The 26,980-nt window shown below is 35.0% G+C and overlaps 1 protein-coding gene across 10 annotated transcripts in view; it reads left to right on the plus strand.

The window, feature by feature from the left end:
* LOC131165444 (pullulanase 1, chloroplastic) overlaps window positions 1–26,980 on the plus strand; it is a 153,247-nt gene that overhangs the window by 48,399 nt on the left and 77,868 nt on the right. For 6 of the 10 annotated variants that reach the window (XM_058123271.1, XM_058123273.1, XM_058123275.1 and 3 more), the window contains exons 14-19: window positions 6,571–6,621; window positions 12,405–12,502; window positions 12,665–12,757; window positions 12,949–13,039; window positions 19,133–19,204; window positions 26,874–26,930. In XM_058123271.1, coding sequence (XP_057979254.1) covers window positions 6,571–6,621; window positions 12,405–12,502; window positions 12,665–12,757; window positions 12,949–13,039; window positions 19,133–19,204; window positions 26,874–26,930 — 462 coding nt within the window. The remainder of the gene's footprint in view (window positions 1–6,570; window positions 6,622–12,404; window positions 12,503–12,664; window positions 12,758–12,948; window positions 13,040–19,132; window positions 19,205–26,873; window positions 26,931–26,980) is intronic. The other 4 variants (XM_058123278.1, XM_058123280.1, XM_058123279.1 and 1 more) reach the window with 1 other exon arrangement.

A 26,980-nucleotide genomic window follows, 5' to 3' on the forward strand; every position in this document is an offset into this window, starting at 1 on the left:
AAACCAGTGAGGTCAGCATGATGTCATAATATATATATATATATATACAACTCCGCCTGTGATGTACTTAATGTCCTAATCTTTTCACAGACAGCCGGTCCTAAGCCCTGGTAAAGGAGGAGCATTGTGTAAAATTTGTCAGATTACTATGATATGAATCCTTACCGAATATTCATTGGGGCGTCTCCTACGAGTGACACGTTGCACTTATTCCAACTGGGTGTAGGGAAAAGTAGGTGAGGGTGGGTTAGGTTGTCGCCCCGAAGCGACGTGCCGTGTCGGTGCCTGGGTATGGTGTCAAATATGTGAAGGTTCCTGCATCATTTTGGATGTGGGCAGGTAAAGAAGTTAGTTCAGGAGATTAGGATTAGATTAACAACTTGGAATATAGGGACACTTACGAGTAAAAGCATGGAAATTGTGGACAATGATTAGAAGAAAAATTCATATAATTTGCCTTAAAGCCGTGTAGGTGCCTGGGTATGGTGTCAAATATGTGAAGGTTCCTGCATCATTCTGGATGTGGGCAGGTAAAGAAGTTAGTTCAGGAGATTAGGATTAGATTAACAACTTGGAATATAGGGACACTTACGAGTAAAAGCATGGAAATTGTGGACAATGATTAGAAGAAAAATTCATATAATTTGCCTTAAAGAAACTAAGTGGGTGGGGGAGAAAACTAAAGAAATTGATAAATCAAGATTTAAACTTTGGTATACTTAAAAAGAAAAGCATAAGAATGGGGTAGGAATTATTGTAGACAAAAAGTTAAAAATAGCGTTGTAGATGTAAATAGAGTAGGGGGTAGAATAATAAAAATCAAGATGGTTTTTGGCTAAGTGACAATAAATATCATTAGTGCTTATGCTCCTTGAGTAGGCTTAGTAGAAAATCTTAAGAGATAATTTTGGGAAGATATGGATAGTATTATACAAGGCATATCAGAGACTGAGAAAATATTCATAGGAGCATATCTGATTGGACATGTTGGAAGGGATAATAAAGGCAATGAGAGGATACATGGAGGATATGAATATGGAGACAAAAATGAGTTTGGGGTCATGATCTTAGACTTCTCTATGTCATATGATTTTGTTACAATGAACACTTGCTTTAAGAAGAGATAAGAACGCTTAATAACCTTCAAAAGTGGACAAAATAAAAGTCAAATATATTTTTCTTAACTAGGAGGGGTGATCGTTTATCATGTAAGGATTGTAAAGTTATCCCAAGTGAAAGCTTAACCTCATAACATAGAGTTTTAGTGTTAGATATATGTATTAAAAAATGGAAGAGAAAGGATAAAATAAATCAGTGTAAAAGAACTAGATGGTGGAGCCTAAAGGGAGAAAATATAATTAAATTTAAAGATAAAATGATAAAAAATGGTGATTGGACTATAAAGGATGGTGTAGACACAAACACTCTTTGGAGTAGGATAGCTAGCTTTATTAAAAAGACAACAAAAGACATTTTAGGTGAATTAATAGCAAGGTTCTTGAATAGCAAAGAAAGTTGGTGGTGGGATCAAGATGTCCAAAAGGCCGTAAAGACAAAAAAAAATTGGTATAAAACATGACAAACATGTAGAAACATGAATAACTTTGAAAAGTATATAGAGATGAGAAAAGATGCAAAAAAGGCTGTTAGTGAAGTTAAAGATAGATCATTTAATAATTTGTTTGATAGATTAGATACAAAAGAAGTGAAAAGAGATATATTTAAACTTACTAGAGTTAGGAAAAAGTAAGGACTTAGGTAATGTAAAATGCATAAAAAGTGAGGATGATATTGTCTTGGTTAAGGAAGAAGATATAAAAGAAAGATGACGAAGTTACTTGTAGGTGAGGCTAATGAAGGTTTGTGACAATGGTCACAATGGTGGTGATAGCAATATGTGGCTTTGATACCACGTTGATGACTGATGTTATGTGAACGCACACCCAACTCACACTCTTGGTTATGAAACCTCACCGCAAATGAATTCTATTCCAAAATTCAAGTTGCCTTCTGAACCTTAGCTTAAAAGTTACAATCCATCTAAATATGGATTTCCAAAAATTCTAAAGTGAAACACTGTCATAATTTGTGAATGGGAACATAATTATAAGGAATTACTTTTCCTAATATATTGAATGGAAACACAACTGAGATCAAATAAATCAAAATATGGATTGTTTCTTAAACATTTCATAAGGCTTCTACCCTCTAGAGCAATGACACTTATCAATGGAGACTGACACCTCCAATACAGCTGTGACACTCGTCAGACACTTCTCATGCATGTCAGGCTTATTTTTATTTCCTGGACATGCATCAAACACAGCAGTGCTAAAGTGTCTGACACTTCGTGATATGACAGGCATTAGTACAAGGAAAGAAATAAAGATTTTAGAGGCCAACATTATCAAATTTTGAGAGATTTCTCATATTTTTTGAAAAAAGGTATATTGTCTTAATTAAGCAAATTTATAACTTGCATCAATCACAAACCAAAAAAAAAAAAAAAAGTTGAACCAATTGATGAAGAGTCTGAAAATCAGAAGGATCATATTTATCCACATCAAGGTCTTAAATTTCGATTTCGACTCAAATTTCGAAGCTCCAAAAGTATGGAAATTTCGACGGAAATTTCAATTTCGATGTCAATTTCGATTTCGATTTGAAAAAATAACGGAAATTAGTAGTGAAGCATGGAATTCTTTGTGAAACTTTAGAAATGGTTAACAAACATAATAATATAAGTTTTTGGACTAATATATTATAAATTAAATACATCTATGTTTTGTATGAGGTGGAAAAGTTGTAAAATAGTACGTGCATTAAACATATTTGTAAGATAATATACATTAAACATATTTAGTTAATACAAATGAAATTCATAAATCATTTTAATATTATTTATTATACAAATAATGATAATTTAGACATGAATGGTTAAATAAAATGTTACCGTAAGTTTATTTTTTCATATAATTTCAAAAGAACTTATAATAATCTTGTTTCAATAAAATAAATTAAGATAGAAATTTCAATTCACTCTTAAATTTCTCATTTGAATTTTGATGAAATTTCAGTGTATAGTTAAAAATTTCGACAAGTTTCGCTAAAATTTCGAGATTTCGATAAATTTCGGATTCGTTGAGATTTCGACGGAAATTATGCAATACGGAAATTGATTGCCATTTCGATTTCGAGGGTGATGGAAATCGGAAATTTCGACGGAAATTTCGACAATTTCGTGGAAATTTAAGACCGTGATCCACATCAAATGGAAATATTTGGTCTGTTGGGAGAAACTTGGGTTTTTCCAACGTTGGTGGAAGGAATGTTGACTCTCTTTTGAGGGTTTTGGAAGAAAGAAGGGTAGGGCTGCTCTGTGGGGATTATGTTGGAGTGTAATGCACAGTTTTTTTTAGGGAAAAATTGAATTGGCAGCTGGTTTGGGAGAGGATTCAATACTTGGCCTCTTTTATGGTGCATTGGCTTTGGATGCTTTAAGGGAGTTTGCTTTTCGGAAGTTCAGCGAGAATGGAGGAATATTTTGCTTTGATATTTCACAGTGTTTATTTGTTTTTTCAGTTTCTTTTTTCTTGTTTTTCCCAGCATTTTGATGGGAGATATCTCGTTCTCCTCTTTGTAAATTCTTCTTTTATTAAATATTTCTTTTTCTATAAAAAAATCATCATCAAATGGAAATTCAATGATGCTTGGATACTATTTTTTCGAGGACCATATTTAGATTAAAACAATGTGTTATTAACACAATCATATTTGGCGGTTTCCTCTATTCCTCTCTGCGGCATTTGGTTGTTAAACGTAAGCATGGATTAAATGAGAATGGGTGGGATACTAATTTTAGATTTAGATGTTCTTCGGAGAGTCTGTGGAACGCTATCTCTTAGAGTTATCCCCTCTTCACTCCTCATGTTGAATTCCTGTTGGGTAAAGGTAGTAAAATCTGATTTTGGAAAGATCCTTGGTTGGCGAATATAGTTTTGTCCACCTCTTTCCCATGCCTTGTTTGCCTAAGCTCAGGGCAGGATGGGTCCATTCATTCTTTTGTTGTTGTCCAGGTGGTCCTTTGCCTTCTTGAGATTTCCACTTCTGTTGATCGTTAAATGATAGGGATATGGGGGAACTATCCTCTTTGCTATTCTTGTTGAATAACTGTCGTTTTTCTTTAGAGGAGGATAGGTGGTCTTGGTCTTTGGATCTCTTGGGGGTTTGCTAGTGCAAATATTTTTACAATATTTTGAATAGGTCAAATTTTTATTTTCCTCTCTATAGGTCCATTTGGAAGGCCAAAGTCTCCTTTAAAATTAAAGCTTTTATCTGGTTGGGTGCGCTTGATTGCATTAAGACCAAAAACTTGCTGCAGGTTCGGAGACCTTTGAAGGCTATATCTCCAAACATATGTGTTCTCTTCTTTAATTGTTCAGAATCATCATCTCATTTGTTCATTCATTGTGACTATGGTTGGAGTGTTTGGAATAAGTTATTTACCAATGTTGGGTGAGTTCAAACTTCAAAGAAAGTGGAGGATTTTTTGGCAGTGACTTTTGCTGGATTTGACAGGAAAAAGGAAAGGGCAGCATTTTGGAAATGTGCTTTTTTTGCAGTTTTTTGGGGGCTGTGGATGGAGTGTAATGTGCACATTTTCCTAGGGAAGAAGTCGGCTCAGTTGCTGGCTTGGGAGGTACATTATTTGGCTTCTAATTTGTGTGTGGGGCAAGGGAATTTTTAGGAGGTGAGCTTTTCTGATAGTCAGCGTGATTGGCATTATGTGTTGGAGTGTTAGTTCATGATGGTTTTTTCTCTTTTGTTGTTTCTGTAGGTTGTTTTTTGCATTTTTTATCTGGATTTTCCAGACTTTGTTAGGGAGATGTCTAATTCTCCTAGCTGTATATTCTTATATTCTATTATTGAATTCTTCTTTTATTATAAAAAAAAAAACATATATAATGATATAAAAATAGATATGTTTTCTCTGGTCCAGTCCTCCATGGTGAGCTGTCTCTCTTGTCATCGGATTGCAATGAATAACATGCAATGTAAGCTAGATTTTGGTATGGACCATGGACACGACTATTTTAATGAGGGTGATTATGCGATGGCACATATCCTCATGAACATTACTCTAAGCATTCTTTTAATATATTACATGCCTGCATATCTGGACCTTTTGACATTATTCATTGTTTTGGGCCCAAATTTTTGTGCTTAAATTACCATTTTATGAGTCCTATTTTCTATGTTGAGGACTTAGCTCTTTACCAAGGCACTTCTGAGCCTCCTTTTTTAGATGCCAATACCTCTCCTTATAGCTAAGCTTGTCCATCAATTCCAGTTCCTGACCTTCCATCCCTTATGCTTGTCATTGAGAATAATTTTGAGGACAAGCATGTTGCATCTGTACAGGAAGGTTATGGACAATACCTCATGAAGGTGATTGATCTTCCTTGGCTTCAACTCCCAGTGGGTTACCAAAAATGAGTTGTACCGTGGGGATCTAGGTATCTTGGAGCGGCTGCATCCATCTTCCCTCACCAGTGGTGTGTTTTCCCAACCTGAGGGAAATGATAGTGTGGTTTCATGTTTACCATAGGCCTAGGCGTATTTGAGGATTTTGTTCATTGGATTGATTTATGTATTTTCAGCTTTTAGGGATTTGATAATTACGTAAATTTCTGCTTTTAAGGATTAATATTGTTTCCTAAAGTGTGTTTCCTTATCTAGTTTTAGGAGAAAAGCCTAGATAAAATCTTGATGCATAAATGTGGGATTATCTTGAACTGTTCATCATGGATAGTTGTCCCATTTATTTTAATTTTAATTTTTTATTTTTCTTTAATTTACTGATTACTTTCTCTTGTGCCAATGGGTCCAGCATCATGCTAGTAAACAAATTTTTATATGCATGGTGGCTGTTATGATTAGGAGACTGGAAGCTCTAAGCCCCTTTGTGATGTTGGAAGTGACGAATAGAAGAGATGGAAGAGTCATGTAAGATAATTGTGAGAAGAGCTAGTGAAAGAGGAGAGGAGAAAGAAGAGGAAGAAGAAAAAGAAGAAGAAAGTAGCCAATATGATTAGGGCTGAGAGAGAAGGGGTGGGATGGGGGTTATCAAGAGCGATAGTGACATGAGAGATAATAGCTTAGGCAATTTAATTAATCCAAATCAGTAATCTCTTGCATCCATATGCCAGTATTTATAGGCAGCTAAGAAAACCCACAAAGAAATTACCAAAAATTGGGAACTCCAAAGTAATTTTAATCATATAAAATAAATCTAAAACTAAATAAAATTCCTAAAATATCCATATTTCATAAATCTGTAATTTCTAAATCTTCAAGTACAATGTTATTGCCTAAAATTATTCATATGTGGTCCCTCATCCCTTTGAATCCTCTAACACTCATACAAATGAAAAACAATTTGTTCACCTTCTCTAATTTATAGTCCTCTTGTTCTTTGATTACTAGTTGTTGTCTTAGGGTTATAGAAGGCATTAGGAAGCATGCTTTCTGTATCATTATTGGTAACTGACTTCGTAACTTTTCTGTCAGGTTGATGGGTTTCGGTTTGACCTTATGGGTCATATAATGAAGCGTACAATGGTATGTGCCTCTCCAACACTTATTGTGGGGATTTTGTGTCAAATATTTTGAGGGAAAATATTTTTGTTCTTCCCCTGAAGACCTTTTAAAATTTGTCAATCTATAATGCCAAACGCTAGTTGAATATATATTTTTTGGTTTTGTCTTGGCTTGTGAGTTCATTACAAATTCTGGGCTAGTCCACTGGTAAAATTGAGTTGGCTTTGAAATTGTTTAAGTTTGTGGTTCTTTACTTGTTTGTTGCTAGTTTTTTTTTTTTTTTTGTTTTTAATGATAGAAACAGAAGATATATTAAAGAAAAGGAGAAGGAATTATGCAAAAAGGAGGATAAGAAATCCCCCTAATACAAAGCAAAGAAACAAAATAAATAAAAATATTACATCAAAGCCCCTCTCCAATCCCTTTGGAGATCTGAAAATGCATTCCTTGAAAAAAACCCAAAGAATGAGCCCAAAAAGAAGCCGTAGAAGTGATTGTATTCCAAAGGAAATGCACAGAATTTATTTCGCCATTAAATATCCTTGTGTTCCTTCCAGTCCACAAAGTCCATAAAATTCCAAATGCTGCACTTCTCCATAAGATCTTTCCTTTCTTATTCCTAAAACCTTTATAGTGTACCATTAGGAAAACACCCACAGTTGCGGGGAGCACCAAAGCCCCCTCAAAGATCGAGAAAAGAAAAACTCAAAGCTGCCAAGCCACCCTGCAATGTAGAAACAAATGATTGCTGGCTTTCAAACACATAACTCAAGTATTCAGACTTAAGGCCTTGAAAGGTCTCCTCAGTTGCAACAAATCATTGGTATTAAGCCTATTAAGAGTTAAGAGTCCACATAAGATCCCTGTTATAAGGAACCTTAGCTTTCCAAATAAATTGGTACAAGGGAAAAGAAAACATATTTGGCCTTTTCAACAGCTGAGTAAGAAAAGATTTAGTGGAAAATGAACCAGCAGAATCCCCAATCCAAATCCTCGAATCCATACCCATTCAAGGGACAAAAGAATCCAGAATATTCAATGACAAAGTCCTCCCCTCAAACTCTCTCTTTTTGAGATTTCTAAAGAAATGAAAATCCCATGAGATATCCCCCCCCTCGAATGAATAAAAAGCATTAATCGAAGCATTATGCAAGATAGGCAATATAGAAAACGAGTGAACAAAGATTCCAAAGGTGTCTCACCCAGCCAAACTCCTGACCAGGAACAAATAGTATTCCTATTCCTAATACAATAACAGGTAAGAGGAAAAAAGAATTGAGCTACTTGAGAAATCAATTTCCAAGGACGAGCATGAGAACCCATACCACTACCCCTAGTACCCCACCCATTCATGTGGACATCGTACTTGCTTCTAATAACTATGTTCCATAAAGAGTCAACCTCCAAAGGGAATCTCCAAAGCCAAATACCCACTGAGCAGTTTTTTTACATCAAATTCCTAAGGCCCAAACCCTCTTCTGATTTAGGTCTTTTCACCTTCTCCAAACTAATTAAATGATCTCTCCTCATTCCCAACTACTAACCACAAAAAAATCTCTTATAATTCCCTCCAAGGCTGGAGCCACCCTGGTTGGAATTCTAAAAGGAGAGAGAAAATAAATGGCAATGTTGGAAAGAACATCACCAGTAAGGGTAATACGACCCCCTAAAGATAAATAAGTCCTTTTCCAACCTTCCAATCTCCTACGCACTCTCTGCACCACCAGTTTCCAAAAAGCAGAAGAATTAGGATTGCCACCTAGGCCAATCCAAAGTACTTCAATGTGCTAAATTGGCAAAAGTCTCTAAATCACCCTAGTTCAAATTGATACCTGCAACCCCACACTTAGACATATTGATCTCTAATCCTGAAATATTCTCAAAAAATTTTACTAATTCCATATTGCCACTATTGCTATAGTAATTACTTTTCGCCCTTTTCTTCCTATTGCAAAAAAGACTGAAGCAGATCCAAGATATATAGTCTTCACGATGTGTATTGTATGAACTATGAACTGGTTTTTTAATATCAATTTATATTCATTGTATTATATGCGATAGCAAGGTTTTAAATGTTGAATGGTTCTAATATAAATGATATATTTGTAGACATGTAGATAGGTAAGCAAATATTCCAAAATGACCAAATATTGAGTGAAATAGCAAGGTTAATAGAATGAAGCAGTTCACAAGCACACTCCACTTGTATTTTCCTTACCAAGAGGAAATGTGTTTGCTAGAACTTTATATTTTTATGACAAGGGGAATGGTGATGTTAAAAAATACAAAAAACATGATTCTGTTAAGAGAGGAAATTTTATGCCTTTTTTTGGAGGAGGTGGGGTAGGGGTTGGGGGGGGGTTGGTGTGGGGATTTCTTCCCTTTTTCCATTTTTTTAGGAGGATTTTCTACTTTTCTAATCTGCATATTCCCCACTTATCTGATGAGTTCTAGTTTTTCTTAAAGAAAAAAAGTTCGAAGTCAAACCGGTCAAACCTAAAAAAGGTGGAGTCACTATCAACATGTATACATGAATGAATAAATTTATCAATATATATATAAATATATATATGTGTGTGTGTGTGTGTGTGTGCGTGTGTGCGTATAACGAACTCTTTTACAAATTGGTTATATATTTGTGTCCAAAACTGTTACTATCATTCTTTTATTGGCCCTATTGACTAAAGTTACTGCCTTTGTGACTTTTTAGAATTATTACAAGGTACAAAATCCTAATAACAATGTTAAGAGTGCCCATCAATGAGGCATGATATATGGATGGTGGTACTGATTGGAGGACAAACAGTTGAATTTTCAACTTCAATAGGCTTGCACTGAGTCCTTATATTCTTGTGTTAGTTACGGTGTATGCATTTTGTAAATGGCATAGTTTTTGAAAATAAGTGGCAGTTTAGCCCTGGGGAATTACTTCACAAAAGTTTAGGCTAGTTATGACTAAATATTAAGCTTTGGGGAATTACTTCACATAGAGTCTTAGTGTTAGATATATGTATTAAAAAATGGAAGAGAAAGGATAAAATAAACCAGTGTAAGAGAACTAATTGGTGGAACCTGAAGGGAGAAAATATAATAAAATTTAAAGATAAAATGATCAAAATGGTGATTGGACTATAGATGATGGGATCATGGGATAGATACAATTACTCTTTGAAGTAGGAGAGCTAGCTCTGTTAAAAAGATAGCAAAAGAGATTTTAGGTGAATCAAGGGGAAGATTCTAGAGTAGCAAAGAAAGTTGGTGGTGGATAAAGATGTCTAAAAAGCTGTAAAGACAAAAAGAAAGTGGTATAAAACATGGAAAAAATGTAGAAACATGGATAACTTTGAAAAGTGTAAAGAGGTGAGAAAAGATGCAAAAAAGACCGTTAGTGAAGCTAAACATAGATCATTTAATAATTTGTATGATAGATTAGATACAAAAGAAGGGGAAAGAGATGTATTTAAACTTGTTAGAGCTAGAGAAAGAAAAAGTAAGGACTTAGATAATGTAAAATGTATAAAAAGTGATGATGATATTGTCTTGGTTAAGGAAGAAGACATAAAAGAAAGATGGTGAAGTTACTTTAATAAGTTGTTTAATGAAAACCAAATAGAAGGCTACTTAGAATTGACAAATGTGGAAAAGACTAAAAATATGAGATTTATTTGCAAAATTAGAGTTAATGAAGTTCAATTTGCACTAAAAAAATGAAAAATGGAAAAGTTATAGGACCGGATAACATCCTAATTGAAGTTTGGAAATGCTTAGGTGATAATGGAATTATATGGTTGACTACTTTATTTAACAAAATTATAAAAACTAAGAAAATTCCAGATGAATGGAGGATAAACACTTTAATACCTCTATACAAAAATAAAGGAGATATTCAAAATTGTAATAGCTATCGTGGAATTAAATTTATGAGTCATATGATGAAACTGTGGGAAAAGGTAGTTGAATAAAAATTAAGGCTAGAAACAAAGGTCTTAGAAAATTAATTTGGTTTTATGTCTGAGAGATCTACTATAGAAGCTATATATTTGTTAAGAAGATTAATGGAAAAGTATAGGGAAAAAAAGGGACTTGCATATGATATTTATTGATTTAGAGAAAGCGTATGATAGGGTACCTAGGGAAGTTCTATGGTGGGTTTTAGAAAAAAAAAGTGTATGTAGTAGGTATACTTATGTCATTAAGGATATGTATGATGGAGTAATGGCTAGTGTAAGGACTATAGATGGAGAGACTAATAATTTCCCATCGCCATAGGTGTACATCAAGGATCTGCATTAAGCCCTTATCTTTTTGCTTTAGTGATGAATCAACTGACTAAAAGTATCTAAATTGAGGTTCCATGGTGTATGTTGTTTGTAGATGATATTGTATTGATTAATGAAACTAGGTGCAGAGTAGAGGCTAAGTTAGAATTATGGAGAGAAGCTTCAGAATCTAGAGGCTTTAGGATAAGTAGAAATAAGACATAATATATGAAATATAATTTTAGTAATAGTAGGAGGAATATTGGAGACAAAGTTAAACTTGATGATGAAGAAATAACTAACACTTGTAGATTTCGATACCTTGGATCTATTATGGAAGCTGAGGGAGAAATTGAAGAGGATGTAATGCATAGAATGAAAGCATGTTGGGTAAATTGGAGATGTACTTCAAGTGTGCTTTGTGATTGTAGAATACCGTTAAAATTAAAAGGGAAGTTTTATAGGATGACTATAGGTCTAGCTATGCTATATGGATCAGAATGTTGGGCGACAAAGAAACATAATATCGAAAAAATAAAAGTTGCCACGATGAGAATGCTTAGATGGATGAGTGGTATAACATTGAAAGATAAATTAAGGAATGAACATATTCACAGTTAGTTAGGTGTAGCTCCTATAGAAGATAAGATAAGGGAGGAACGACTTAGTTGATTTGGGTACTTGCAACGTAGGCCAAATAGTGTGCTAGTGAGGAAGAGTGAATTAGTTATTGTGAGGGGCAGTAGAAGAGGTAGGGGTAGACTTAAAATAACTTGGAATGAGATAGTTAGTAAGGATTTAATAGCCCTGAATTTGTCAAAAGAAATGGTCCATGATCGCATAAATTGGCGGAAAAGGATTCATATAGCCAACCCCATCCAGTGGGACTTAAAGGTTTGGCTTTGTTGTTGTATAAATGGAAAAATGTAGTGAAGGGTTGCATGATGAATCTTAATGGCTAAGTGATACCGAGGGGTGATCATTTCTTTACTCCTGGACTGGTTGTTTACAGTGAAGGGTAATTAGAAATGGATGTCGCTAACACAAGTAGAGCAAGAATGTTGAAGTTGCGGAATGCATATGCAGTGTTGTGTGACCCTAAGAAAGCTGAAGGACGAAATTATAAAAAATTAGAAGGCACACTGTAATTATGGCTTAATATTTAGGTGAAGGGACTACACTCTGTAATATTGGCTGAATGGCAATTGCACTTTCAATTCTCTTTGTTTGAAGGTTATATGTTTCCTCATCTGTTCTTTGTGCTGTTATCTGGTTCATAATTTCTGTGTTAAAGAAAACACTGTTTGGAATAAGATAGGATCAATTACACCAACTATATAACATTGATTTGATTGACTGCAAGTTCTTTTTGATTGCTGTAGATTTGAGGATGCATGAAATGATCCTAGTTTGAACAGATATTTTTGACTGCTAGATAAAATAAGAACTGGATGAGTTGTGGTAAATTAAGAAACAAAGCGATGCTTTGGATTTGATGTCACAGTAATATGGCTGTAAATTTTGACAAAAGAATAATGGAAATAGGAAAATGGCATTTTATTTCAAGCACAGATGAAGGCAAAAAGTGCACTCACTAGACTGTCAAAGGACAAGGATGGAGTTGATGGCTCAAGCATATATATGTAAGTGAGGAACCATTAAAATGTTGTGTCTTCTTTCCAGGTGACATTATTTTGTAGAAGTGTCATACTTTTAGTTGATGCTTGGCTTTCTGTTATGAACTTCTTGTGTGTCACAATTGCTTGGGTCTATTCTGTAACTTTTGGATCTATTCCTGTTTTTAGATATGGGGAAGGATGGGACTTTGGTGAGGTGGCAAAAAATGCTCGTGGGGTAAATGCATCACAGTTCAATCTTTGTGGAACCGGAATAGGGAGGTACCTTTTCTAAGCAAAATAAATGATTAAATAAGCAGAAAAAAAAGGGTGCTAGTTTTATAAGAAAAATTTAACTATATTTATATGAAGTATCGATCATGTCAATGTTACATAAAAATGCTTGTGACCCTTGTGTTTTTATTAGCACCAAGCATTTGTTGTTTATGAATTGTTTTAAAAATTCAACTCAGCTTTAATGATCGAATTAGAGATGCAATACTTGGTGGCTCTCCATTTGGCCACCCGCTTCAGCAAGGATTTGTGACAGGTCTATCATTGCAGGTATTCATAATTTCTTCTTTATGACAACATTGCAATTAACTTGTTTGAAGTTCCATTATCTTGTAATATAATCTTTTTATTTGAGCAAAAATTTACTATTACTTGAAAGCATGCTTTGCCTTCTACACCTTGAAGTATGGGAACTGATAGTTGAAGCTTTTTTGGGGATAAAATATTTTTTTTATTAAAGCAATAAACTAAGTACAAAAAATAGGAATTTGTTTCATTGCTTGCAAACACATGAAGCACATGTTAGGACTGAGAGCTTTATGGGGCCTTCTCCTCTGAAGCAAATCCTGCTTGTGAATCCTTTCCAAGATCACTGTCCAAGCTTGAATCTGCCCAGAGATTTTAGCCATTCAAAGAATGCGGCTCCAAGGAAAAAGGTTGGGGGAGGGAGGTTTTAAAAGGTGGGATAGAAAGGATTTAGAAGTGAATGTACTTGAGGGATCACCCTCCCACACCATCCCCATGAATGGTAGGAACATGATGGTCCAATAAAGAAAGAAGGCTAGTGAGCTCTTCAACCTCTCTTTCATTGAGAATCCTGAAGAAAAGGAAATCCCAAGAAGAAAGACCCCCCTTAGAAGAAATGATGAAGCTGATGGGAGCATTATGAAGCAAAGAAAGCTTGAATAAACGAGGAAATTTCAACTCCAACAAAGACTCCTCCACCCACATGTCCTCCCAAAAGCAGATTTTTTTGCCATTACCCACTTTAAACCAAATAAGAGGGAAGAAAAGACAAGCTACCTAGGACACAAATTTCCATGGACACACATGGGAGGTAATGCCATTGCCTCTCGTCTCTGACTCGTTAATCCATTTAGTCCCTTACTTGCTCTTAATCACCTTATGCCATGGGGAGTCAACCCCCAGGGGGAACCTCCAAAGCCATTTGTCTACAGAGGAGATATTTTCGGATACCACATTCCCAATGCCCAACAACCCCCCCCCCCCCCCACCAACTTAGGTCTGCTAACTACATTGCGATTGCCTAGTTGGTCTCTACTACCCTCCTCGGATCCATGGTCTTAAATTTCCACGAAATTGTCAAAATTTTTGTCAAAATTTCCGATTTCCGTCACCCTCGAAATCAAAATGGCAGTTGATTTTCGTATTGCATAATTTCCATTGAAATCTCAACGAATCATCCGAAATTTATCGAAATCTCGAAATTTTAGCGAAACTTGTCGAAATTTTAACTATATGCTGAAATTTCGTCAAAATTCAAGTGAGAAATTTAGGAGGGAAGTGAAGTTTCTATCTTTATTTATTTTATTTATTTTATGGAAACAAAAGATTATTACAAGTTCTTTTGAAATTATATGAAAAAAATAAACTTACGGTAACATTTTATATAACCATTCATGTCTAAATTATCATTATTTGTATAATAAATAATATTTAAATGATTTATGAATTTCATTTGTATTAACTGAATATGTTTAATGTATATTATCTTACAAATATGTTTAATACACATACTATTTTACAACTTTTCCACCTCATACAAAACATAGATGTATTTAATTTGTAATATATTAGTCCTAAAACTTATATTATTATGTTTGTTAACCATTTCTAAAGTTTCACAAAGAATTTCATGCTTCACTACTAATTTCCGTTATTTTTTCAAATCGAAATTTCCGTACTTTTGGAGCTTTGAAATTTGAGTTGAAATCGAAATTTAAGACCTTGCTCGGATCCTGACCAAAAGAAATCAAGCATGAGCCTCTCTAGTGATTTAGAAACTTTCGAGGGAATCCTAAACAAGGAGAGGTAATAGATAGGAATGTTAGAGAGTGAGGCATTAATTAAAGTGGCTTGACCTCAAGAGGGAAATAAGCCCACTTCCTACCCTCCAATTCCCTAGCCACATTATCTACCATAGGATCCTAGAATCCTTTAGAGTTTGGATTCCCTACCAGAGGGAACCGAGATAGGATAGAGGCCACTTAGAGATTCACAACCCAGTGAAATGAAATTCTGAAGTGCTCTCTCCTCTATTTTGATGCATGCTATACTACTCTTTAATATGTTATTCTTAAGGCTTGAGATTCGTTAAAAATTTTTTGGCAACAAATAGATTTTGAAATTTAGCAGAATTGTCCCCAAGAAGGAGCAGGGTGTCATCTGCAAACTGGAGGTGAGAGATACCCACTTTCACCCTCCCCACATGCAAACCATTGATAACTCCCTTACCTTGAGTGTGGAGAAGTATCCTATTGAGTGTCAATAACTAGGGTGAACAAGAATGGGGAATTTGGATCCCTTTGTCTAAGACCCCTAAAGGCCCTAAACCACTCTCTAGGTTGACCATTGACGATGACAAACAGATAAGTAGCTAAGGCACCCCTTGATCCACTTTCTCCATCAGTCCACAAAGCCTTTTTCACCCAACACCCATCTAAAAATCCCAATTGACCCTATCGTAAGCTTTCATTAATCCACTTTAAAGAGAATCCCCTACCCACCCCTCCTCCTCACATCCTCAACCACTTCATTAACAACCAATGCTGCATCAAGGATTTGTTTATCATGGATGAATGCAAACTATGACATGGTGGTAGTATCCCCCAAAACAAGTCTGAATCTTTTGGCAAGAACTTATGACAGATTTTGTACAGGCTAGTAACTAGGCTTATCGGTCTAAAGTCATTCACTCTTCCAGCTCTCTTCTTTTGGAAATGAGGATGAAAAAAGTGGATTTTGCACTAATATTGATCACACCCTTGTGGTGGAATTCATAAAATAAAATTTAGGATATCAACTTCCTACACAGCCATTTTCCTGAGAAAAGATCATCAAGAATCTGTCAGGGCTAGGGGCCTTTTTTCTGCGCATGTCAAACACATATTTTCTATTTTATTTGACCTCTAAAGGCTTTTGCAGCCACCTAGCAGAACCCTCTTGGATGGGAGTCCAATCCAGGCCTTCTACCATCAATCTATTAGGGATCCTTCGAAAAATGGAGTTTGATTGATTGTAATCTCAACTCTGATATGAGATTGACCCCTAATCACTTGGCTAGAATCTAGGATCAGCTCGTTGATGTATCCTTTCCTCCTCCTCCCATTCGCCACCTAATGGAAATAACCAAAGTTACAGTCTCCCTCCTTCACCCATTTTGCTCTTGAATTTTGATGCCAGCACATGTCGTCTCTCAATAAGAGGATTCCTAACTCGTTAATTTGGTACTCGTACTCTTATCCTCCTCCACAAGAAGGCCACACTCTTCTAACCTATCCAGTCCAGAAATTTCAGGGAGGAGTCAGAAGATATTGTTTTTGCAACTGCTTGCATCCTCCTCCTCTTGTGGAAAATTTGAGAGTGTTCTCACATTTAATAATATTTTCGTTCTTGGTGACATAAAATTATGGGATAGAAGCCACCTGATGTTCCTTGGAGGAATTTTGATCCAAATTGAGGCGAATCTTTATTTAGCAATGATCTCATAGGTTATTTGTGATTCACAGTGTATTCCTAGAAATAAAATGGTTAGAATAATAGGGATTTGATAGCTTACAAATATATGTTAATAAGGCAAATGGCGATGCATACTTTTATGTTATTCCATCAAACATGGAATAGGATGGGAATAGGCATTCCCATACTATGACCATTCTATTCCTAGCAATAGACATTCTGCAAGCCAAATATAACCTTAGTATTTTGTGGTTTTGATGTCCATGTAGAAAAATTCATGAGTAAAGGCTAAGATTTCAGAATTGTGTTTTAGCAACCTTTCTTGATTCAAATAACTACTGAATCCTCAAAATAATAAAGAGGTTACTGCTGTTTCTCCGCATAACAAAAAAGTAGGGCAATTTTTAAGCACAACGGCAAGTTAATCCTCAGATTAGTTCCTGCTTTGGCATTGTTTCAGAACCATAACAGAGGCTTTCTTTCTGCTAGCTTCTCATGCCTTTAGCAGCGATGGAGGGATTGGTAGGCACCACAACCAAGCCTCCAAATCTTCAGACCCTAGCTGATGTAGGACAGATCTAAGTAGCCCTAGTCCTACGGTTGACCCTCTTTGTAGCACACACACTATATTGCAATCTATGGAAAGAATTGAACTAACCAAGCATGAACATTACAAACATATTCTAATGATCACAAGTTGTTGAGATTTTGAAACATATATGATTTGGTTTAAAAGCCCTTAGTTGATCATTTCATTCAAGTAATCAAGTTCACTTTAAAAGATGTTATATTAGAAGTCTTAGATCACAAGTCCTTACACACAAATCAAATATCCCTAAGCATGGTACTATCAAAGCATGTTTATGTTGAAAATCTAGGAAGATTCAAAGAGAATGAACAAGGTTTTTCAATCAAGGGTTCGAGTAGAGTTTCAAGGCTTACAAGGTACCTTTAAGGGCTGTTTTAGATGGTCACAAACAAGGAATTGAAACGAGCTTACCAAAAGGTTCGGAATAACAAACACCAAGACACATGAGTACTCGATATCACCACAAACAAGATTGTTGATCCTTTAGAATCTTGAGACAAGAATGAAGCGTGAGGAAGGTTGTGGCTGTGAGCTATGAAAGAGGAGTGTGCGTGTAGTGTTGATGATGACGTTGATGTTGTTGTGGTCTCTCACCACCCATTCTCCGGGGAGAGGGAAGGTAGCCTCACACTACTCACTCACAAGGAGAGGAACAAAATTCACAAGTTTAAGCAAATGCTTCCTTTTTAATTGATAATGCAAAAGATACCTTTTACAATACAAGTGATGGCATATTTATAGCCTTACATGAGCATGCACATGACTTACACATGGTTTCTTAAGATATTAAAGGAAATACAAAAGTAAAATAAAATATTTAAAACATAGGTAATGAGGTTCCTAGGAAATAGTTTGTCATAGGAAATAGGTGCCTAGGAACTAGAATAATTATGATTGTGGAGTCTAGGAACTTAAAATGAAATAAATGCTTCTTAAAAAAACAAGACTCTTTGACATGCAAGTTGCCATGCTTCTTGAAAAACCAAGACTCTTTGACTTGCACGTTGTCATCCTCTTTCCAAGCTAGCTTCCAAGAGAAGCTTCAATTGCTGCAAATAAAGTTCACATCCAATGGTGGACTTCGGGTGGTTGTCCACGTGTCACAATATCCGCGAAAGATACTCGAGGTGCATGTTGATCCCTATCACTAGCGGGTTTGGAGCTGAGCCCTAGAGAGAAATCTTCTCAAATATAAATTCCAAAAGCCTCCTCAAAAAATGGACGATGACTCCTCTTTGTACTAGGCCTAAGACTTCCAAGAGAAGCAAAATCCTATCCTGCACACAACCCCCTCTGGAAAAAACTTATCTTCTAAAGCTCCACAAAAAATAACTCCCATCACAAATACCCCTGAATATTACAAAGTGACTCCCAAATCTAATTTGATCAAAATAAACCCCAAATTCAGAAATTGCAAAAGTACCTCTATTACCCATAAAGATTGCAGAATTGCATCATCAAGCTATTTGGTTGTGGGTCAACATTGTATATCAAACCTAAACATTATATTTGCAAAAACTGATTATACCAAATTTTGTTATGTATTTATAGTTTGTAATAGGAATGGGATAGGATATGAACAGGCATTCACATGGTGAAACTTTGGGAATATCATTTCTTGTCTATTCCATATTATGGATTTAGAAGATTTTTTGCATTGTCATTTGCTTTATGATGACCACATTTTTTCTTTTGTAAGCTATCGAATCCCTATCATGTCACCATTCTATTCCAAGGAAAAGACATTCCACAAACCAAGCACAAACTTAGTATTTTGTGGTCGTTTTTGCTTATTTAGATTGCAGTGTTACATGCTTTGTATATGTGAAAATTGATTGTACAAAATCTTGTGGCAATTCATAGTTTGTATGACTTGCCTATTCATTGTTTGTATTGCTCTGTTGTTTGCATTTGTGTTACTGATGAGATGATGTGGATAATCGCTCAAGCAGATTAAATTATGCATCTTTTACAGGACAACATCTGATGAACTTAATTATATAACTGGAGTTCTGGATGGTCTGAACATAGATGCCTAAATATCGTTATTGACATTGCTTCTGCTTTTTCTGCAGCCTAATGGTCATGATCATGGCAGTGAAGCTGTTGTAGAACACTCACTTGCTTCGTTGAAGGATCACATCCAGGTATGTCATCTGGACACATACCATTTAAAATTTTTTTTTTTCTCTTCTCTCTTTTTTCTTTTCTTTTTTTGGGGAACTAGAGGTGCTAATTAATATAATAAAGTTCAATGTATGGTATGGTGGTTTAACTTGAAGCATCATCATCATTTGTATGGTTGATACCTGGTTTTGTGACTTCAACTCTAGGAATATTTTGATTTGAATGTATGTTGGTATGAAGCTATGATTTTTCCTTTTTTTTTTTGTTTTTGTTTTTTCTCTAGACACTCGGCCTAACTTGCATAATAATTTGAGTAAAACAGAGAACCCAACAAGGTGATAATTGTACATCGCAATGATTGTCATACTATTACTAACTTAACACTCACTAAAATAGCATAAAGTAATTGGTAACACTCACCCTCAAACTAGAGCATAGATGTCATGCTCCTAGCTTGTTACAATTGAAGTTAACCTAGATATGCCCCAAAATTTTCATGAAAATATAACTAATTGATACTTTGACTTCACATGAGCGGTTGTAAAAAGCTTCTGCTCAATTCTCCCAAACAAAATGACAGCCAACTTCAATGTGTATTTTTCTTTCATGAAAATTGGATTGGAGGCAATATGAATAACAACTTGATTATCACACATCAACTCTAGTTGCTGACTTGCTGTGAATGTGTAAAACAAATTCTTTCAACATGTTCTTTAGCCAAACTAGTTCACACATGGGCCATGACCCTATAAAAAAATTTATTCTTAATAGCATGCTTTATTTAATACTTGCTGTGTTGTTGTTTTTTTTTTTTTGGTAGAAAAAGAAATTCATAAGAGATAGAAATTTAGTGCATGCCATTATGTATTAAGTTAAAGTTAACTTTATTTAACTTTAACTTCTTCAATATTATATATATTTTTTTGGTAAAAAAGAAGGTATATTGGAATGAGAAAGAGAAGTTACAACAAAAGGGGGCAAGAAGTCCACTTTAAAGAAAGTAAAAAATAATAATAAACTAAGATAAAATAATAAATAGATAAATAAATAACAAATAAATCCCGTCTTTAATCCTTTTCTATCATAATTCACCGAGCACTTCAAGTTAGCTCCCTTTAACCCTTTTTAGCTCTACTTTTTCTGCCATCAAAACACACTTCATTTCCTCCAAGATCAAAAAACTTTAAATCCAATTTATCCATAAGATCTTGAACTTCGTAGAATACCTTTAAAATTGAAAGGGAAGTTTTATAGGACAGCTATAAGACCAGCTATGCTATATGGATCGGAATGTTGGCTGACAAAGAAACATAATATCCAAAAAGTAAAAGTTGCCGAGATGAGGATGCTTAGATGGATGAGTGGTATAATATTGAAAGATAAATTAAGGAATGAACATATTCGTGGTAAGTTAGGTGTAGCTCCTATAGAAGATAAGATAAGGGAGGGACGACTCAGATGGTATGGACACTTGCAATGTAGGCCTTATAGTGCACCTGTGAGAAAGAGTGACTTAGTTACTGTGGGGGGCAGTAGAAGGGGTAGGGTAGACCTAAAATAACTTGGGAGGAGATAGTGAGTAATGATTTAATATCCTTGAATCTATCAAAAGAAATGGTCCATGATCGCATAAATTGGCGGAAAAGGATTCATATAGCCGATCCCACTTAGTGGGACTAAGGCTTGGTTTTGTTGTTGTTGTTGTTGTATTATATGACTTTTTTATTTTTAAAATTTAAAGTTAAGAACAATGTGATCAATTAATATATATTATAAATATCAAATCAAAATAAATATAACTACAATGATAATACTTATATTGTATATAGACTAACACTAGATACCTTTTATAGTTTTGTAAAACAAGAATTAACATCCCTAGACAACTTTACATTGGGATCAATAGGAGTATCAACTAGTTTAGCTCCCAACAAATGAGTCTCGGTTAGCAAATCCAACATATATTTTTGTTGAGACAGATTTAACCCGTCCTTGCACAGTACAATCTCAATACCTAGAAAGTAATGCAAAATACCCAAGTATTTTATTTGAAATTTTGCTTGAAGCCAATTCTTAACATCGGCAATCCGAATCCCATCACTATTTGATGATTTTATTAATATAAATTACTATAAGCATCACACTTGTCTTTGTTTTGCAAACAGAAACTAAATGATTAGAGTAGTACTAGATAAAGCCAAATGTAGAGTCTACAACACTAAATTTGTCAAACTAGGCTTGAGGAGACTTCGTAAGACCATAAATGACCTTATGCAACCTGTATACTTTACAATCCTCCCCCTGAGCAAAATACCTAAGAGGCTGCTCCATGTAAACCTCTTCTTGCAAATCTCTGTTCAAGAAGGCATTCTTTACATCCAATTGATATAAAGGCCAATCAAAATTAACTGTTGATGAGGTAAATACACGAATAGAATTTAGTCGAGCATTAGGAGAGAAGGTCTCAAAATAATCGATATCGTGTGTTTGGGTGTAGCTTGTGGCAACCAACCGAGTCTTAAACCCTTCAATAGAGCTGTCAGGAAGATATTTGATAATGTAGAGCTAGCAACACCTAACCAACTCTTTACCAAGAGGAAGATCTGCAAGTCCCATGTCCCTCGAGTGGTCAAGACATCCATTTCTACATCCATTGCATACTTCCTCCTAGGGTTAGCAAGTATGTCCTTGCATAAGCATTCAATTGTTTCTTGGATCAGTAACTGGTGGATTTGGAAGAGGGGTGGAAGATTTCTTGAGAGGGATAAGGGCAAGAATAGGAGGATCAACACTAGGGGAGGGGGGGAGATGGAATCAAAATAGATTCATCTAATGATGACCTAACATTGGAGAAATTGGGTGTCCCCTCAAAAAGGTGACATCGGCACTAACATATTTCCTACGAGTGTCTTTATACCCCTTTTGAGTTCTCAAGTACCCAACAAAGACCATTTAACTGGACAAGGGAGAACTTGTCCTGATCAGTGTGGGACATTAACAAAGCATGTGCACTCAAAGACACTAGGCATAATAGAAAACATGGATGTTTCTTGGTACATGATGGAGGAGGGAATTTGTCCCCCCTAGAACACTAGAGCCTATAGGGCATCCTGTGGAGCTAGAAAACAGGTTTAAGAAGAGTAGCGGTCCAAAATATTTTAGGTATATGCATGTGAAGGAGTAGAGACTATGCCATGTCATGTAAATGTCAATTTTTCAGTTAAGCTACTTTATTCTTTTGAGGGGTTTGTATCCATGATGTTTGATGAATAACCCATTTGGCCAAGCAAAAAGATTGAAAGCTCATTTGAACAAATTCAAGTGCATTATCAGATTGAAAATTTGAATACTAATGCCAAACTGAGTTTTTTGTTTCCTGGTAAATACCTATCATTTAAAAATTCAGATTGAAAATTAGAATTGAGTAAATGCATATAAAAATTCAGGTCTATATTTTAATCCAAGTCATATGCAAAAAGTCATCCACAAAGGAGACAAAATATGGATGACTTTAAATTCGTGACTCTACTCATACCCCAAATATTTGAATGAATAACAGAAAACAATGATTTCCTATGGGACTCAACTGTAAAGGGAAAAGATGTCTTAATGTGCTTTCCAATTGAGGCATAGAACACTCAAAACAAGAAACGAATTTGATCATAGGAAAAACTTCTTGTAGTTTTTGAAGGAATGGATGATCCAAACAAGTGTACCACTGATCAAGAGAAAAACCATGAGTGGAGATTGAGAAAGTCGTAGGACAAGACAGACCCACCATGACAACTATAGGAATCGTATAGGCCATCCTTCTTAAGCCCTCCACCAATCTTCTTCTTTGTCTAGAGATCTTGAATGACACAATGGGAAGGAAAGAAGGTCACATAACAATTATGGGACTTTGTTAATTGACTAACTGATGGCAGGTTCAAGGGAAATTTAGGCACGTATGATATGACACAAACGAAAGAGAAATTGAAAGAATATTGCCAGAACTAGAAACTAGTGTAACCGAACTATCAGCAAGAGTATCCTTAGAGTGTAAAATAGTGAGGTTCCAAAAACTCAAACAAATTAAGACTAGCTGCCATATGGGAGGAGGCACTAGAATCTACAACCTAAGAAGAGGAGGATGAAGAGGCAAGAAGCCTGGTTGTACAACTTGTACCTAAATGGGCCACAGTAGTACTAGATCTAACAGACTGAGTTTTGAGTTGTTGAACCATGCAAACAAGATTGTTAAACTCCTTTGGGGCCCCGGTGGATGATATACCCAACTCTCCAGTGGAGTGGCTAGGTGTGTTTGAATCAATAGTAGAATCACCCTTCACAAGAGACTTATTGGCCTGAGCTGATTTTGCAAGGAGATCCCAACAATATCGATCAATGGTATGATTTTCCTTGCCACAATGTGTGCAAATGCGAGAATTTTCATGACAAATTCCTTGCCATAATACACAATTGCTGCCACAACCACAATCAAAACCTGATTCTCGTCCTCCCAAACTTTCCCTACTAGGGTTAGACGTAGTATCCATGGCTGAATTATCATGGGAAGGAGATTGACAAGTCAGGCAGCACACACTGGAACAAACAGCACTTTCAGGACTTCAAAAAACCAGAACATAGAGTACTTCAGACTCCTCAAATTCCAGAACTTCAAGAGGCAGCCACGACTACAGAAGTGAGCTTACAATTTCCAGGGAGGAATTGCAGAGTCACCAAGAACATGGCAGACCACAGCAGAGTACTGCAGGCATTTAATAAACATCCTTGAAGCAGCTCCAGGCATTATGGTTGGCAGTGACTGAAATGAGTGCAGAAAAAAAACAGGAAATAAATATTTGAACACCAATCGAAACTGACCAGCAATTGGTACAAGATGCAAGCAATCAATCACGAACACATGTCATGAAAGCAGCATCATCAGAAAACCACAGACAGAATGACAGAGGAACAGCTTCAGCAGCAGCAGCATACTAGAAACAGAGTTTGACTGACTTCACATCAGCAAATCACCATGAAAATACAAAGCTTCCTGCCGAAGATGCTGTGCAACCTAACTAGAGGGTTTCCTTAAATGATTCTCAAACCAACTAGATTTGAGGACTGATTAGGGGAGAATAAGGAAAAAAATGATAAACAGAGTATCAAAACCAATTTAGATAAATCAGATTTGAAGTAGATCGATGCTTTGATACCATATTGTAAATTTAGAGGAGGAGATACAAAGAAAAGAGAGAAGAGAAGAGAAGAGTAAGAAGCGAAAAAGAGTAAAAAACTGAGCAGCAGTTTCTTGGAGTCTATGTACATCTCCATGTCTACCCTCTTATATATTATTAATAATAATAAAGTCTTAAGGACAAAAATACCCCCATAACACAACCTAATTACTAAAATAACATTTTACTTTTAACAATAATTTTGTGACAAGCTTGGATTGGTGATATTGAGGGGAGTGTTAGAAGAGAAAATTCTTTTTTTATAATTATGTGTTTTGAGTGGGGGTGTTTTTGTCTTTTGTGATTTTTAATAATTAATATATAAGACGGTAAACTTGGAGTCGTGCATATGCTCAAGGAAACTGCTGCTTGATTTTTCCTCATATTTTCATCTACTCCCCTTATTATGTTATTCTCTTCTTCTTTCATCCATGTCTAACTTTACAGAAAATAATAAACTTATGAACATCAATTTTCAATGAAAAATTCTCATATTGATATTTTTTACAAAATAAAAAAAAGATTCATATTTATTTCATTTTATATATGCATATACACATATGTTATGTAAATATTAAATTTTAAAATAAAATACGTAAATGTTAAAATTTAATATTTGCAATGGGTAATATATATCTATATTTAAATGTATCATATAACTTTAATAAATCTTATTCCTATTGTATTGAATATTATATTTTTACAACTTGTCATTTCCTTATTGCGATGCTTTACTGTAGCAATACTGCATATTTGTATCTGTATAGTTTCAAAGAGAACATAAGTTTTTTTTTTTTTAATATAACTTTGAATATTGATTATAAATTAATTAATTTTATGATTTGTCATCTCAGGTCCCTGTATCTATATTTTCTTGTAGCAATATCGCATGTTTGTATCCATATAGTTTCAATGAGAACATAAGTCTTTTTTTTTTTTTTTAATGTAACTTTGAATATTGATATTTTAGTTAATAAATTTAATTATGACAATAGATTATCAATTTATTTTAAAAAATATCTAAATTATATGATGAATTATCTTGCACTAACATATCTAGTTGTTAATAATAAAATAATAACTGAACATACGAGCTCACCTACTCCTGCAAGGTGAGCTGTGAACATCGAGGCTCTGAGGCAAGCGCATTTCAGGTTTGTTATTTTAATATAAACAAAATGTATATAAAATACATTCGTAAGTGTTAAAAATCAGTCAAAATATATCAATGGGTAGTGGGTACTAACAGTTGATTTAAGATGAAATAAAGCTGTCTTGCTGAAAAATTCAGCATTTATGGAACTGAAAGTGATACTTCAGCTACTAATGGTTTGGTATGGTTTTATTTAAAATGAGAAGTCAATTTATGATGTTCATTTGTTTTTCATTAAGGACTATAAGTCTATAGTTATGTGCGTGTGTGTGCATATACATGCAAGATTACACTTGAACACATACACCCATGTTTATACATCTATGTGTTTGTACATATAGATGAATGCAATTTGGGTAGATTTGTACAAATGCACTTGTTTGTGATAATATAGGGAACTGGGAGGAGCTGAACCTAGGGTACTGTGTTTTTGTTTTTTCGTAATAAAAAAGAAATTTCATTAATAAGAAAAGAATCTACAAAGCAAAGGATATAATGCGTTACCTGGTTCCCTAGGAAATTTGGCTATTCTGCCTGAAGCCATCATTTTTCCCATGGTGTATGCTGTTTGCAGATGTTATTGTTTTGATTGACGGAAGTAAGAGTGGGGTAGGATCTAAGTTGGAGCTTTGGAGAACAACTTTAGTGTCTAGAGATTTCAAAATTAGTAAAAATAAGACAAAATGTAAGAAATGTAATTTCAGCCATGTAAGGAGGAATATTGAAGGCAAGATTAAACTTGATAATCAATAAAATCAGCAGCACTAATAGGTTTACATATCTTGGATCTATTATGCAAGTGATGGGAGAAATTGTAGACATGGAATCAAAGCAGGTTGGGTAAAATAAAGGAGTGTGTCAGGTGTGTTGTGCGATCTACATACCATTAAATTTAAAGGAAAGTTTTATGAGACCGTTATAAGACCAGCTATGCTTTATGGATCGGAATGCTAGGCAACTAAGAAACAACCCGTTCAAAAAGTAAAAATGGCCGAAATGCACATGCTAGAATAAATGGTACTAGAAGATGAAGGGGTAGACCTAAAATAACTTGAAATAAGGTAGTGAGGAAGGATTTAATAGCTCTCAATATAGTCAAAGAAATTGCCCTCAATTGCGTGACATGTAGCCTGCCCCACTTAGTGGACTTAAGGCTTGTTGTTATTGTTCTTCTTGTTGTAGTCTAAATGGAATTGTTACGTTTTATTTTGGATTCACATTCTTTTGCTTTTGCCTGTTTCAAACACTTTTTGTTTGTAGTTTTTTTCCCCATATATTTGCCATCAATTGAGATTTTTCTTTTATTTGTTTTAGATTGGGATGGCAGCAAATTTGAGGGACTTTGTGCTGACGAATTGTGAAGGAAAAGAGGTGGAGAACAAAGATGAACTGTGTGAAATTTATGTTTTTTGTCCATACTT

The sequence above is a fragment of the Malania oleifera genome, chromosome 10 (assembly GCF_029873635.1).
Source record: "Malania oleifera isolate guangnan ecotype guangnan chromosome 10, ASM2987363v1, whole genome shotgun sequence".
In the NCBI taxonomy this organism is placed as follows: domain Eukaryota; kingdom Viridiplantae; phylum Streptophyta; class Magnoliopsida; order Santalales; family Ximeniaceae; genus Malania; species Malania oleifera.